Source organism: Manis pentadactyla, chromosome 13, assembly GCF_030020395.1.
Source record: "Manis pentadactyla isolate mManPen7 chromosome 13, mManPen7.hap1, whole genome shotgun sequence".
Lineage (NCBI taxonomy): Eukaryota > Metazoa > Chordata > Mammalia > Pholidota > Manidae > Manis > Manis pentadactyla.
In genome coordinates this window covers 97,409,394-97,421,903 of record NC_080031.1, presented here as the reverse complement: position 1 = coordinate 97,421,903, position 12,510 = coordinate 97,409,394, and the positions used below count along the sequence as shown (strand labels likewise).

General features: G+C 36.3%; 1 protein-coding gene across 2 annotated transcripts in view; it reads right to left on the bottom strand.

The window, feature by feature from the left end:
- Window positions 1-12,510, bottom strand: part of SMAD5 (SMAD family member 5) — a 53,780-nt gene that overhangs the window by 24,767 nt on the left and 16,503 nt on the right. The window contains exons 2-3 of one of the 2 annotated variants that reach the window (XM_036897774.2): window positions 8,207-8,767; window positions 1,565-1,816 (exon numbers count right to left, since the gene is read on the bottom strand). In XM_036897774.2, coding sequence (XP_036753669.2) covers window positions 1,565-1,816; window positions 8,207-8,609 — 655 coding nt within the window. In that variant the 5' untranslated portion in view covers window positions 8,610-8,767. Of the gene's footprint in view, window positions 1-1,564; window positions 1,817-8,206; window positions 8,768-12,510 lie in introns of those variants that run through there. The other variant, XM_036897783.2, reaches the window with a different exon arrangement.

Here is a 12,510-nt window from a genome sequence, read left to right as displayed (position 1 = left end):
TTTCTTTTTCTTTTTCATATTATTCTTAAAGGATCATCTCCCCAAAACAGTATTTACTTTTACAAAAAATTAGATTTAAACAGAAACCAAAACACAAAAAGCCTTCACCCATTTTGCCCACCCCTCACCACCTGCCTCTGACAACCACGAATCTAGTGGTTGCTTGTTTCTTTCTTTCTTGATAATTTTATTTATTTATTTATTTATTTTTAGACTTCACATTTGAGAGAGAATTCCACTGAATATGTACACATATTTCTTTACCTATTCATCCACTGATACTTAGGTTGTTCCCATGCCTTGGTTATTGTAAACAATGCTGCAATGAACATGAAGGTGCACACATCTTTTTGAGTTAGTGTTTTTGTTTTCTTCTGGTAAATACCCAGAAATAGAACTGCTGGACCATATGTTAGTTCTATTTTTAATTTTCTGAGGATCCTCCATGTTGTTTTCCATAGTGGCTGCACCAGTTTACATTCCCACCAACAGTGCATGAGGATTCCCTTGTCTCCACATTCTCACCAACACTTGTTATTACTAGTCTTTTTGATACGAGCTATTCTGACTGGTGTGAGGTAGTATCTCACTGAGGCTTTGATTTGCATTTTCCTGATGGTTAGTAATGTAGAGCACCTTTTCATGTACCTGCTGGCTATTTTTATGTCTTCTTCAGAAAAATGTCCATTCAAATCTTCTCCCCATTTTTTAAATCAGATTGTTTTTTCATTACTGAGTTATAGATGTTCTTTATATCACTTATTAGCCCCTCACCAAATAGGTAACTTATATTTTCTCCTGCTCAGTAGGTTGCTTTCTCATTTTGTTGATGATTTCCTTTGCTGTGCAGAAGCTTTTTTGCTTGATGTCATCCTGCTTCCTTATTTTTGTTTTTGTTGCTTTTGCTTTTGGTGTCAAGATTATAAAAATCATCTCTAAGACCTATGCCAAGGAGCTTACTGCCTATGTTTTTCTTCTGTTTTGTGGGTTCAGGTCTTATATTCAAATCTTTAATCTATTTTGTGTTATTTTTGTGTATGGTGTAAGTTAGTTAGTTGTTCAGTGTCATTTCTTTTGCATGTGGCTGTCTAATTTCCCCAACACCATTTATTAAAGAGACTGCCTATTCCCCATTGTATAGTACAGGCTCCTTTGTCATAAATTAACTGGCCGTATATGCCTGGGTTTATTTCTGAACTCTGTCCCAATGATTTATGTGTTTTTATGCCATTGCCATACAGTTTTAATTACTATAGCTTTGCTATACAGTTTGAAATCAGGAAATGTGATGCCTACAGCTTTGTTCTTTTTCAAGATCACTTCGGCTATTGAGAGTGTTTCAGGATTGTTCTATTTCTGTGAAAAATATGGTCATTTCCACCTTTTTAAATATATGGTACTTGGTAAAATAAAATCCAAAATGCCTCTGCAAATCAATTACCAAAGGATATAGAGCCAAAAATAGCTAGCTGTTGGTACATAACAGTTCACCCAGAGGGGTAGTATAAGAACAACAGTTGATTCTCAGGGATTATTTTTTTGGATCAATAAAAAAAATTCTTACCTGGGAGTTGAAATGGACTTCCCGGTCCAGAACTTGCAGGGGAGTTGGGGTACGTGCTACTAGCAGGGGAAGGGGGATAGGGGCTATTTGGAGATAAGGGGAAAGGAGTGTTGTTGGGCTGGTGGAAAGAATCTGGAAACGTTGCATTTTGTGGCATGTGTGGTTCGTTGTGGCTCAGGTTTCTAAACTGAACCAGAAGGCTGTGTTGTGGATTAAATTCATTATGACGAGGCACTAATACTGGAGGTAAGACTGAAAGACAAAAATCAGAAGTCATCTATCAGTAATGATTAAAGCAAATATCCCATACACATTAAGGAGTAGATAGAAAGGATTCAGGTAAGACTGTAAACCTGTTAGAACAATTTACTTTCAGGAAGGGCTTCTTTGTAGAACCTTCAAACTGTTTTTATATAATAACCAAAAACTCTTCAGGCATTTAGCCTGTGTAGAGTACTCTGGAAGACAGAAAATCTAAAAAAGATAACATTCTTGTACAACAAGAGATAAAGCATATAGAAAACAACTATAATACCGAAGATGCAATGAAAGTTCAACAGGTGAGCACTTCTAGTTAGCAAGGAATCAAACAAAATACTGTGGAAAAGACAATATCTGCTTGGACTATAAAGAATGGGTGGTACTAGGGATGGGGAGGGTTAGAGGAAGAGATAGGGATTCTCCAGAAAGGAGACAAAAAATGATAGTTGGCCTCAACACTGAACCAGGAGTGAAGTTGAGGTCAGCTATGTAGATGCCCTGAAAGCCTCCATGTTCCCAATTTTGAAGATATTTCATCTTTATTAGTTTGAGAGATCTTACATTTATGTTTGTTAGTATTGTTTTCCCTGAAAATAGTAACATTTCGTAGGTAGAAGCCTAAACATTGCAAGGGATATATTTTTTAAAAGATCGACTTTATTCAAACATTCACTTTTTCTTTAGACCCAAGGGATCAATCACATTCAAATATCTGATTATCCTTCCCTATAAGAAATTTTTTTTTAATTGTGACTTCAAACTCAACTGTACCAATTCATCTCTTTTACAACTTTCCCATATTTGTCAATGTAACTTCACTTGTGAAAATCTCACTTTGATTCTGACATCATTCAGCAACATCAAAGTCAATGTTTTAAAGTTAACAAATCATACTTCTCCTCCAAATAGGGATGTAGCTGTGAAATCAGAGGCTCTATAAGTCAGTACTTGTACTCGTTTCTTCATTTTACTGAATACTAGTGTTGTAATTAATTAATTGTAATCCAGTTAACATAGGATTACAATTGTTTTGTTCCACAGTGTCTTACCAACTGCTGTTCCCCTTACAGAATGACGGGACAGCTGCCACTGGAGAACAGGGCATTAGACGGTAAGAATTTCTATGTTTAGCTGGCTAGCAATCTGAAAGACAGTGAAATAACTACTTAGGAATTCAATCCAGCAAGGATTTCTTTATGACTATTATTTTTTTTAGAGGCAGAGCTAAAAACCACAGACTTGTCTCTTACTTCTGTTATTATCTAAACACAAAATTTTTAAAGAAATTGTTTTATTTTCACCCCAAATAATACACAGAGAATTTTTAAAAGATAGATGTTATAAGAGATAACAAAAACAGCAATTTCTCTTGCTCTACTGCTTCCAGAAACAATAAATTTAAAGTCTTAGCCATTTCTTCTAACATTTACTTTGTACATTGCTAAATAATATGCTTATATTGCTATTACTGATTGGTCAAGACATTATCTGTAGACTTGCTGTTATGGCAAATAAAATAGCTTTCTTTTATCATTCTGTTCCACTTCTATTCCTCTTTTCCACAATAAACTTGAATAAAAAATTTTGGTTAAATCAATAAAACTCATTGCTGAGCTAAGTATGTACTATGATGATATTTTTTCTTGAAAAGTACTTCTATTAAAGCTGATTATTGCCTTCATTTGCTTAATCTTAAGTATGCCCCACTAATACTTTCAGAAGTCCAACAGACCTGTCAAATTCCTCTGGATACTATCTTTCAGTTGCCACAAATAAAAATAAACACATAATCTATTAATTCCATTTTTTCCCTAGACCTTCCAACCTTTTGCTACAATCTAGACTGGTTGCCACTAAAGTGTCCTACAAATCTGAAGCCCTTAACACTCCTTTTCTTTTCGATCCTGTTGAATCCCATTTCCTAGATCTCATCCTCTATTACCTTCCTAAGAGAAGGTATATGGAAGATAAATTTTGAATCCTTTCTCTATGGAAATATCTTCTCTTTTGTCCGTCTGTACAAAGATTCCAGGATAGATAACTTTTTCTCTCTGAATTTGGGGGGACACTGTTTCCTTATGGAATCCAGAATTACAGTGAGAATTCCAATATTGTCATTTCCAGTCCTTTGTATTATGTATCTTGTCTTTTCTCTGGGAACTTTCAGAATATTTTTATCTGTAATGTACTAAAATTTCATGTTTGGGCCTTTCTTTATCCCTTGTTCTAGTTACTCAGTCACTGGCCCTGTCAATTTTCAGTCTGGGAACTGTTCTAGTATTTGATAACTTTCTCTCTGCCATTTTCCCTGATGCTCTACTTCCAGAATGAATTATTTTAAATGTGAAACTCATTCTGAGACAGTTAATGTTTTATTCTATGTACTTTTCATGCATCAACTCATCTAATCCTCATAACAAACCTGTGACATAAAAATTATTATTCTCATTTTATACATGAAGAAACTAATTCACAGAAAGGTGAGGTAACTTGCCTGCGGTCACACTGGCGTATTAGTAAAATCAGTATTCAAATCCAGAGAGTCTGGTCACAGGATCTAGTCTGGACCAGTAGACAGTTTGGGCTCTCAAACATTGGACCACCTGGGTCGACTGGCCCTCTATTTTTATCACTTCCCAACTATCTTCCATCTCTTTTTTATCATTTTGTAATCGGGCTCCACTAAATATTACCTATATGATCTTCCGGAAGTTACTTCCCTTTTAAGTCTTGGCTTTCTTACCTGTAAACCTATTAAGTAAACTTACAGGGTTGAAGATGTTAAAATCATGTTCTAATGCTATTAAGGAATAACTTCACAGGGATAGATAATGACGTGTTCAAATGCTCTACAGATGTTCATTACTATTACCGTTACTACTGCTTTATTAATCCTGGTACCATAAAGTGATCCATCATCAGCTGCTTGATTACCTTAAGAATATCAGAGTTATGCTCCAGTCTTTTATATAGAATTATATAGTCTTTTATATAGAATCATACCTGAGAAAAATGGATTAAAAAAAATAAGACATTTCTATTGGCTGATTATCAGTCATGTCCTTGCTATGGGGGAATGCACTAAATTCCTAGACTTTCTTTCCAACAATTCCTAGTAAATATTAAGGTTGGCAGTTTTTCAGACTACACTTCTCTATTAAATCCTCACAGCTTCCTTTCTTCATCAATTCCTTTAGGCTACAGGTCTCCCTGGACTCAAAAAGAGACTGAGAATCACCTTAAACACCAACGGGCAGCCCTAAAGCCCTTAAACTGAACTTTCCCTGATAGCACCATCACTGTCATTCTTTTTGTTAGTCTCCATATCCAATGTTATTTTCATAGCCTTTTTACCATACTGGGAAATCCAGTGTGGCAAAGTCTAAGGTGGCCACCATGATTCTCACCTCTGGGTATTCACCCTTGCATAATCCTCTCCCTTTGAGTACGAGTATTATCTGTGACTTGCTTCTAACCAAGAGAGTATGATAAAAGTGACAGGATATATGTGATGACATTCCATAATAATATAATGCCCTTCTATCAAGAAGACTTTCTCTTACTGCCCTGGAAGAAGTAAGCTGCCGTGAATATAAGCTACCTATGAGGAAGGTCACAGGGCAAGCAAATGAAGGCAGCCTCCAGTCAACAACTAGCAAGAGTCCAACAGCCTGCAAAAAACTGGATCCTGTCTGTTTTATTGCCCTTGTCTAGCTCAGATTAACACATAGTCTACAGGCACACACCTGATCATCTACATTTGCTCTCTTACAACACTAAACTATGTTTTCTACCTTTATCTCGTATCTACCTACCACTTCAGCATTTTATTAAAAATAATAATAATAAAGAGAGAAATGTGGTATCCACATATAAATCAAGTATAAAAATCAAATGAATATTCATATTTGAACTGACTGTTTATAGTTCATAATGCATGAACAAAACCGAAAGCTTCTGTAATGACTGCCCTTGTAATGTTCACCATGTAACTTATTCACTACGTAAGAATTTGTACTCCATGTAAGAACTTGTTTGTTATGCATCAGAAGATTGGAGACTGACGAAAATTAGGCTTGGGGTGGGTTAATGATTGTGCATTGAGCATTGACCCCCCCTATACAGAATTTTATTGTTGTTAACAACCATTTGATCAATAAATATGAGAGATGCCCTCACAAAAAAAAAAAATATATATATATATATATATATATAAAAACACACTTCCAATTGTAAAATAAATAAGTAACCGGGATGTAATGTATGGCATAAGGAATATAGTCAAAATATTGTAACAACTTGGTATGGTGATAGCTGGTACCTAGAATTATCATGTATATAAATGTTGAATCACTGTGTTGTACACCTGAAACTAATGTAATACTGTGTGTCAACTACCCTTCAATAAAAAATAATTATCCAGGAAAAAAAAAACAAAAAAAAAACTGGATCCTGTCAACAATCACATTAAGCTGGAAGCATATCCTTACCCAACTGAGCCTCATATGAGAACCACCCTGACATCAACACCTTGATTACAGCCTTGAAAAGGACCCAGTTAAGCCATGCCCAGACTCCTTAACCCGCAGAAGCTGTGAGATAACAAATGTGTGTTAAGCCACTTAACTTGGAGTAATTGTTACGCAGCAATAGGTAACTAATGCAACCAGCTTGTATCTCAGCTTATAAATTCACTCATTACAAAAAAAAAAAAAACCTACTGTGCACGACCTACTAAGTTCCAGGTAATAATACTATTCTAGGTACTGGGGATGCAGTACAGAATGAGACAGAGGAAGTTCATCAGTCAGTAAACAAAATAAAATATCTAATGCAGAGTCAAGTAGTGAATGGACTACTTGTGAGCAAAGACTGAATGGAGTGAGAAATGTGCCATGACAAGATCCTGCGGGGAGAGTCCTCGAAGTAGAGGAAATAGCAAGAAAAAAAAAACAAGCCTAGAGGCAGGACTATGGCAAGTCCAGGAGCAGAGAAAGTTTGAGGAAGGTCATGTAGGTTCTTGACAAAATCTGTTGTGTGTGTGATGGAAAGCCGTTAAAGTGTTTTGAGCAGGGACTGACTCTCATGATTTGATACATACTTTTTAAAGATCACTGGCTGCTGTGCAGAAAACAGAATGGGTTGAGGGAAAGAAAAGAGGCAGAGAAACCAATCAGGAGATTGTTTAAGGTGAAAGATGATGACAGTCTATACAACTGTCAGTGGAGTCAGATAGTGAAGGGAGATGTTAACAAGATATATTTTGAAGGTACAGCAAACAGCATTTGCTCATACTCAAAATCAGGACTTATGAAGGAGAAATAAAAGATGAGTTCTAGGTAATTACATGAATGCTGGTGTTATTTACTTCAATAGGAAAAACTGGAGGAAAAAAAATGACTTGGCAGGAAAAAAAATCCAAAGTCCTATTTAGACATTGTAAATCTGATGTTTGTTAGACATCCATGTGGAAATGCCAAGTAGGCAATCAGATACAGAGTCCAAAACTCAAAAGGAGAAGTTGGCTCTGAAGTTCAAAATGTGAGCATAAGCTTCTAGATGTTTTTAAGACATGTGCCAGCATGATAGCACACAGAGGAAAAACACAGATACACAAAAGGACCAGGGACTGAGTCCTATGAAAACAGGAAAATAAACCAACAAGACAAGCAAAAAGGGTTGATGAGGTAGGAGAACCAGGAGAGTACAGTGTTTCAGAAGCCAACAAAGAAAAGTTTGAACTGCATCAAATGATGCCAAGAGGCCAAGAGGAGGACTAAGAACGACCCTCTATCTATAAAAAAGTCATTACTGGTGATACTGGCAAGTCAAATGGTAGATAAGAAAGACTAACTGGGGAGGTGTCAAGAAAAAAAAGGGGAGGAGAGAAAAATGGAGACTCTTAGAAAAGGAGTGTGGTAGATTAGAGGTGAGGGGTATGAATGAGCTCAAGACCAGAATTATTTTTCAACTTTTATTTTAGGATGGGCACGCTTGTATGTCGCCAGAAATAGTCTAGTAGAGAGGGAAAATATAACGTTGTGGAGAGAGGTGACAGGAATAAGATTCTTGTAAAGACAAAAAGGAGTGGGATGTAGTACATATAATGAAGCTTAGGTCTTAGATTAAAGAGAGACAAGTCATCCAGAGGAATGGCAAAGCAGGCATCTGACCGCTTCTAGCGGACAATGAATGAGAATGAGCCACTCGGGAGCTATAACCCCTATACATAAAAAGCTAAACTGGAAATCCAGTACTCCTTCCAAGACTAAGTCTTTAAGACGGAAACACAAGGCTAATATAACCTTTCAATTCTAAATCCAGTTAAATGCAAATCAGGAAGAAATAAGTCTTTAAAATTCTTCTCGGAGTAAAACCTACCTGGACTCTCCACCCTCTTATAGTGGTATGGGTTGATACAAACTTCTTTTTGCTTAGATCCAAAAGGAAATTCACAAATATCCAATGGCTTCAGCTCATGATGACTCTGCAAATCAGGCCAGCGCCAAACACGACAATATATAACATGGGGTAACCCTTTTCTGTGAGAGACCTGAAGACGTCCGTCTAAAGATCTGGGAATAGTGACACATTTGCTTGGCTGTCCTGGACTACTCAAGGCTTTCTCCAGTTCCTCCATGGCACCCTTTTTCTTTTTCAGCTTTTTCACCAAAGCATCGACTGCCTTTTCTGCCCATTTCTCCTCTTCATCACCTTGTTTCCAGCCCAACAATCGCTTTACTGCTGGACTAGTAAAAGAAAACAAGCTGGCCATTGACGTCATTTGATACAAATCTTCTGAGACTTTCCGGCAACTCAAAGTCAGTGGCTACTGAAAGGACAGATGAGAAGTCACATACAGGTTCTAAGCAAAGTTCCAATTAAAAAGGGAGTAGTGACATTTATCTTCGTAAGTGCCATAAGTTTTCATTGGTTCAAGTCCTGAAAGAGAAAGAGGGAGAGGGATAAGACCCCTAATTTAAATTAATATAATTAACATACATTTAAAACAACATAATTGAAAAGTATGGTATTTTAAATAAGAGAGAAGCATTACAAAGTAAAACAAAAAACCTAAGTCTAGAAAGAGAAATTTCCTCGGAAGTCCTGTGACCACTCACTTAATTGCATTGCCAAATGACATAACCAAAAGCAAAAACAGATTGTTTTACCTCCTACGTATTATCCAAAAAAATAGCCTCTAGATTTTTATTTCTTTCAGGCCAGTAAGTCCCCAAGCAGCCTTCTACGGTCAGATTCTGAAGTACTCTTCTTCAGTGAAACCCATCTTACATGATGCTATGTCGATTTTGAATATGGTATGTCCCTGTCCAAATAAAAGCCTTAAAAGAAATCTAGCTCTTCCCTAATGTCATTATTCTTTTTAAAATGTTTCACAGACTTACCAGGTTTGGACAAAAGCTGTGACTATTCAAGTCACATTATTAGATACAAACTTTATTAAAGGCTGTCATAAAACAAGATGTAATAAACCCTAAAATAAATCATAACACACATAATTGCCAAATGGGAAGTACCTATTTTTAAAACTAAGAATGCTGAATAGATTTAAAGATAATAAATTCAATTTAAACCAAAACAGGAGAATTTGTAATGTTATAATTCCTATTGCCTTCTGTGATATTTTAAACATGGTAAGTTAATGAACCTGCTCCAGGCAGACCACCTATGCCCTTGTGCCCTTGGCAATGATAACAAGAGGAAGTGATGTGCAGTGGCATGTCACTGATAAGAGTGGGTACTATCCCCTGTGGTCACTACACAGCCAGCTACAAACAATGAGCAGCTAGTGAAAAGCAGGAGTAATGTTTGGAAAAAGGATGTCAGTAACAAAAGATGTTTCCTTTCTTGTGCCTAAAATTACCAAATAATGCTACAGCCCTGCCGTTGATGAATTCTAGCAAATTCTAGCATCAAAATTATTCTGCATCAAGGTCCATGTCCCCAGAAGAAAATTCATGTGCTCAGTTAAAACCCACGTAAACATAAACTAAAATAAAACCAAGTTAATTTCAACAGATAATTATTATTTGTTTGTTATGTGCCATGCAGCGTAAACAGCCATGGTGGTGCTTAAAAAGTCACACCAGATAGGTTTAATCTTAAAAGGCAACTGATTCATTCATTCAACATATACTTGCTGGGAGCCTTCTCAGTGCCAGGCACTCTTCTAGGTGCTGATCAACTAGCAGTGGCTATCCACACCACTGTGCTGGAACCACAGCAAAAAAGGTACCCAGAAGTAAAGGTATTCAGTTTCTATTTATATGGATGGATATGCCTAACACTACATATATAGGACAATTTTTGGCTGATAAGCAAAACTAGCTACATTAAACTAAAGAAATGTAACAAGAGAATGAAGACACATTTTTCAGTAACAGGTCACAGAATGTAAAGTGTGATGTGTTCAACCGTAAGAACAGCCAACCTCAGTTGTAGCTACATCAAGGACATAGGATAACAACTATCTGGCTCAGAAAAGGAAAGGCATGGTTTGGTTGTCTAAGATGAGAAGGGAAATTTTAAAGGCAAAAAAGGACAAAAAAATTATGTGGGCAGACATGAACAGAGCATTTTGTAGGACACAGAGGAATTAGGCTGGCTGACAAAGATCTTAGTAATACTGGAATAATGAAGACTACACAGCATAGTGCACACGTGTAAGAGAGGGCATGTATGAACAATGGGGAGATACACTGAGGAAGGGAGACAAAAGGAGAAAAGCTTGAAGACCAGATACTAGATTAGTAGTTAACAACTAGAAAGTGCTTAATAGATGTTAACTATTAACTAACCTAATAGCACTATCATCATCCTCACCATCATCCTTATCAAGTACTCACCATACTATGTACTAAGGAGAAAAAACAGAAGTTGTTTGTTTAAGTAAACACAGAACAAAGTCTAAATTACACACTAAATCATTCATTGTGTTACCTTTGGGAGGGGCATGCAGTGCGGGAGAGGCAATTGAAAGGGGTTCTATGTGATTTGTTTTATATACTTCTGCATTGTTTTACCCTTTTAACAAAGGGGATCTATTAATACATTACTTGGATAATGCTAAAATAAAAACAGTAGATAATTTAAAGCAAATTACAGCAAAGAGAATGGAATTAAAAGTGGTGGTATATAAAGCAGGAGAGACTAACGTTTTAAGAAGTCAGGGTGGTGGTTACCCTTTGAAGGGAGAGGTGGTGCTATTAATCACAAGGGAACCTGAGGGTGCCATCCTGGTAAAATTCTGCTTCTTGCTCTGGGGGATTACATGTGAGAGTTCAGTTTGTGAAAGTTCAGCTGAATACTTAAGATGTGTACACTCTTCGGTATGACTTTAAAATATTTTCTTGACTTATAGTAAGCGTCAAGTGGTCAGTTTTCTTCCCATTTTTCTCCCTTTTCACCAGTTTTTTCCCATTTTTCCCATTTTCACCAGTTTCCTTTCTCACAGGGAATCCTCTTTATATTTTGTCTTTTATGCCCTTCAAGAGATATTTTACACAAATACAAAAAATATATATAGTATTTTTTTTACATAAATGGATATTCTAAAAAGAAAAAAAAATACAGGGAAATGTATGAACAATGTATCTTTAAGATATTTCCATGACGATATGGAAAGAATGTCCACATTGTTTTCTACCACAGAGAATCTAAAAAGTGCATCAAACCATGTCATTCCTCTGCTGAAAAACAGTCTAGTGGCTTGCCATTAATACTCGGTATCCAAATTCCTTAACATACTTCATAGGGCCTACATGATCTGGAATTTGGCTTATCCTCCAAGCTCAGTTCTTACAGTTCTTCTAGCTAACTGTGCACTTAACACACTTGACTTCTTTCCATTTCCCAAGTGCTCCAAGGTCATTTCTACCTCGAGGCTTTTGCACTTGACATTTCCTCCCCTAGAATTCTCGTCTCCCAGATCTTAACATGGCTTACTCTTTCAATTAATTGAGCCACTCATATGTCACCTCCTGAAAAAGGACTTCCCTGACTACTTTATCTAAAAGAGCATGCTTCCCACTCCTACATCATTCTCCAGCCCTGATTCTGCTCAATTTTCTTTCATGGCATTTATCCTAGCTTGACAATACATTGTCCATTCTACTTTTTTACTGTGTCTTCCTCACTGATGTGCTGGTAGGCAAGTACAGCCTCATCTTACTGATCCACCACCATATTCCCCTGGACCCAGAAGAGTGCTTCAGTAAGAGTGAACAGGAGATTCAGTTTTTAAAAAAGGAATTTGCAAAAATATGTATATCTCTATAGGAGCAACTGTATAAAATTTTAAACAAAATTGCTATTTATAGATATGAACAAATATAGTAAGAGAATAAAAGTATGCACAGAAATGATACACGCCAACCTAAGAATACTGAATGCTGGTTGCCTCTGGTAAAACAAGGAAAAGATGAAAACAGAAAAGATTTAGTTGTGTTTCTTTTAAAACTAGATTTGAAGAAAATCTGGCAAATAAAATGTTACTTTCTCTATGTTCAAATATTTGATAACTCAAAAAAATTCACTATTTTAATTTTTAAAAAGTAGTATAATGAAAACAGAAGAGGACCAGCCTCAGTCCTTTAGTAGGTATATGACCATGACCAAGTATCACTCTTTCTAATCCTATTAACTTTCCCATAAAGTAGGGATGA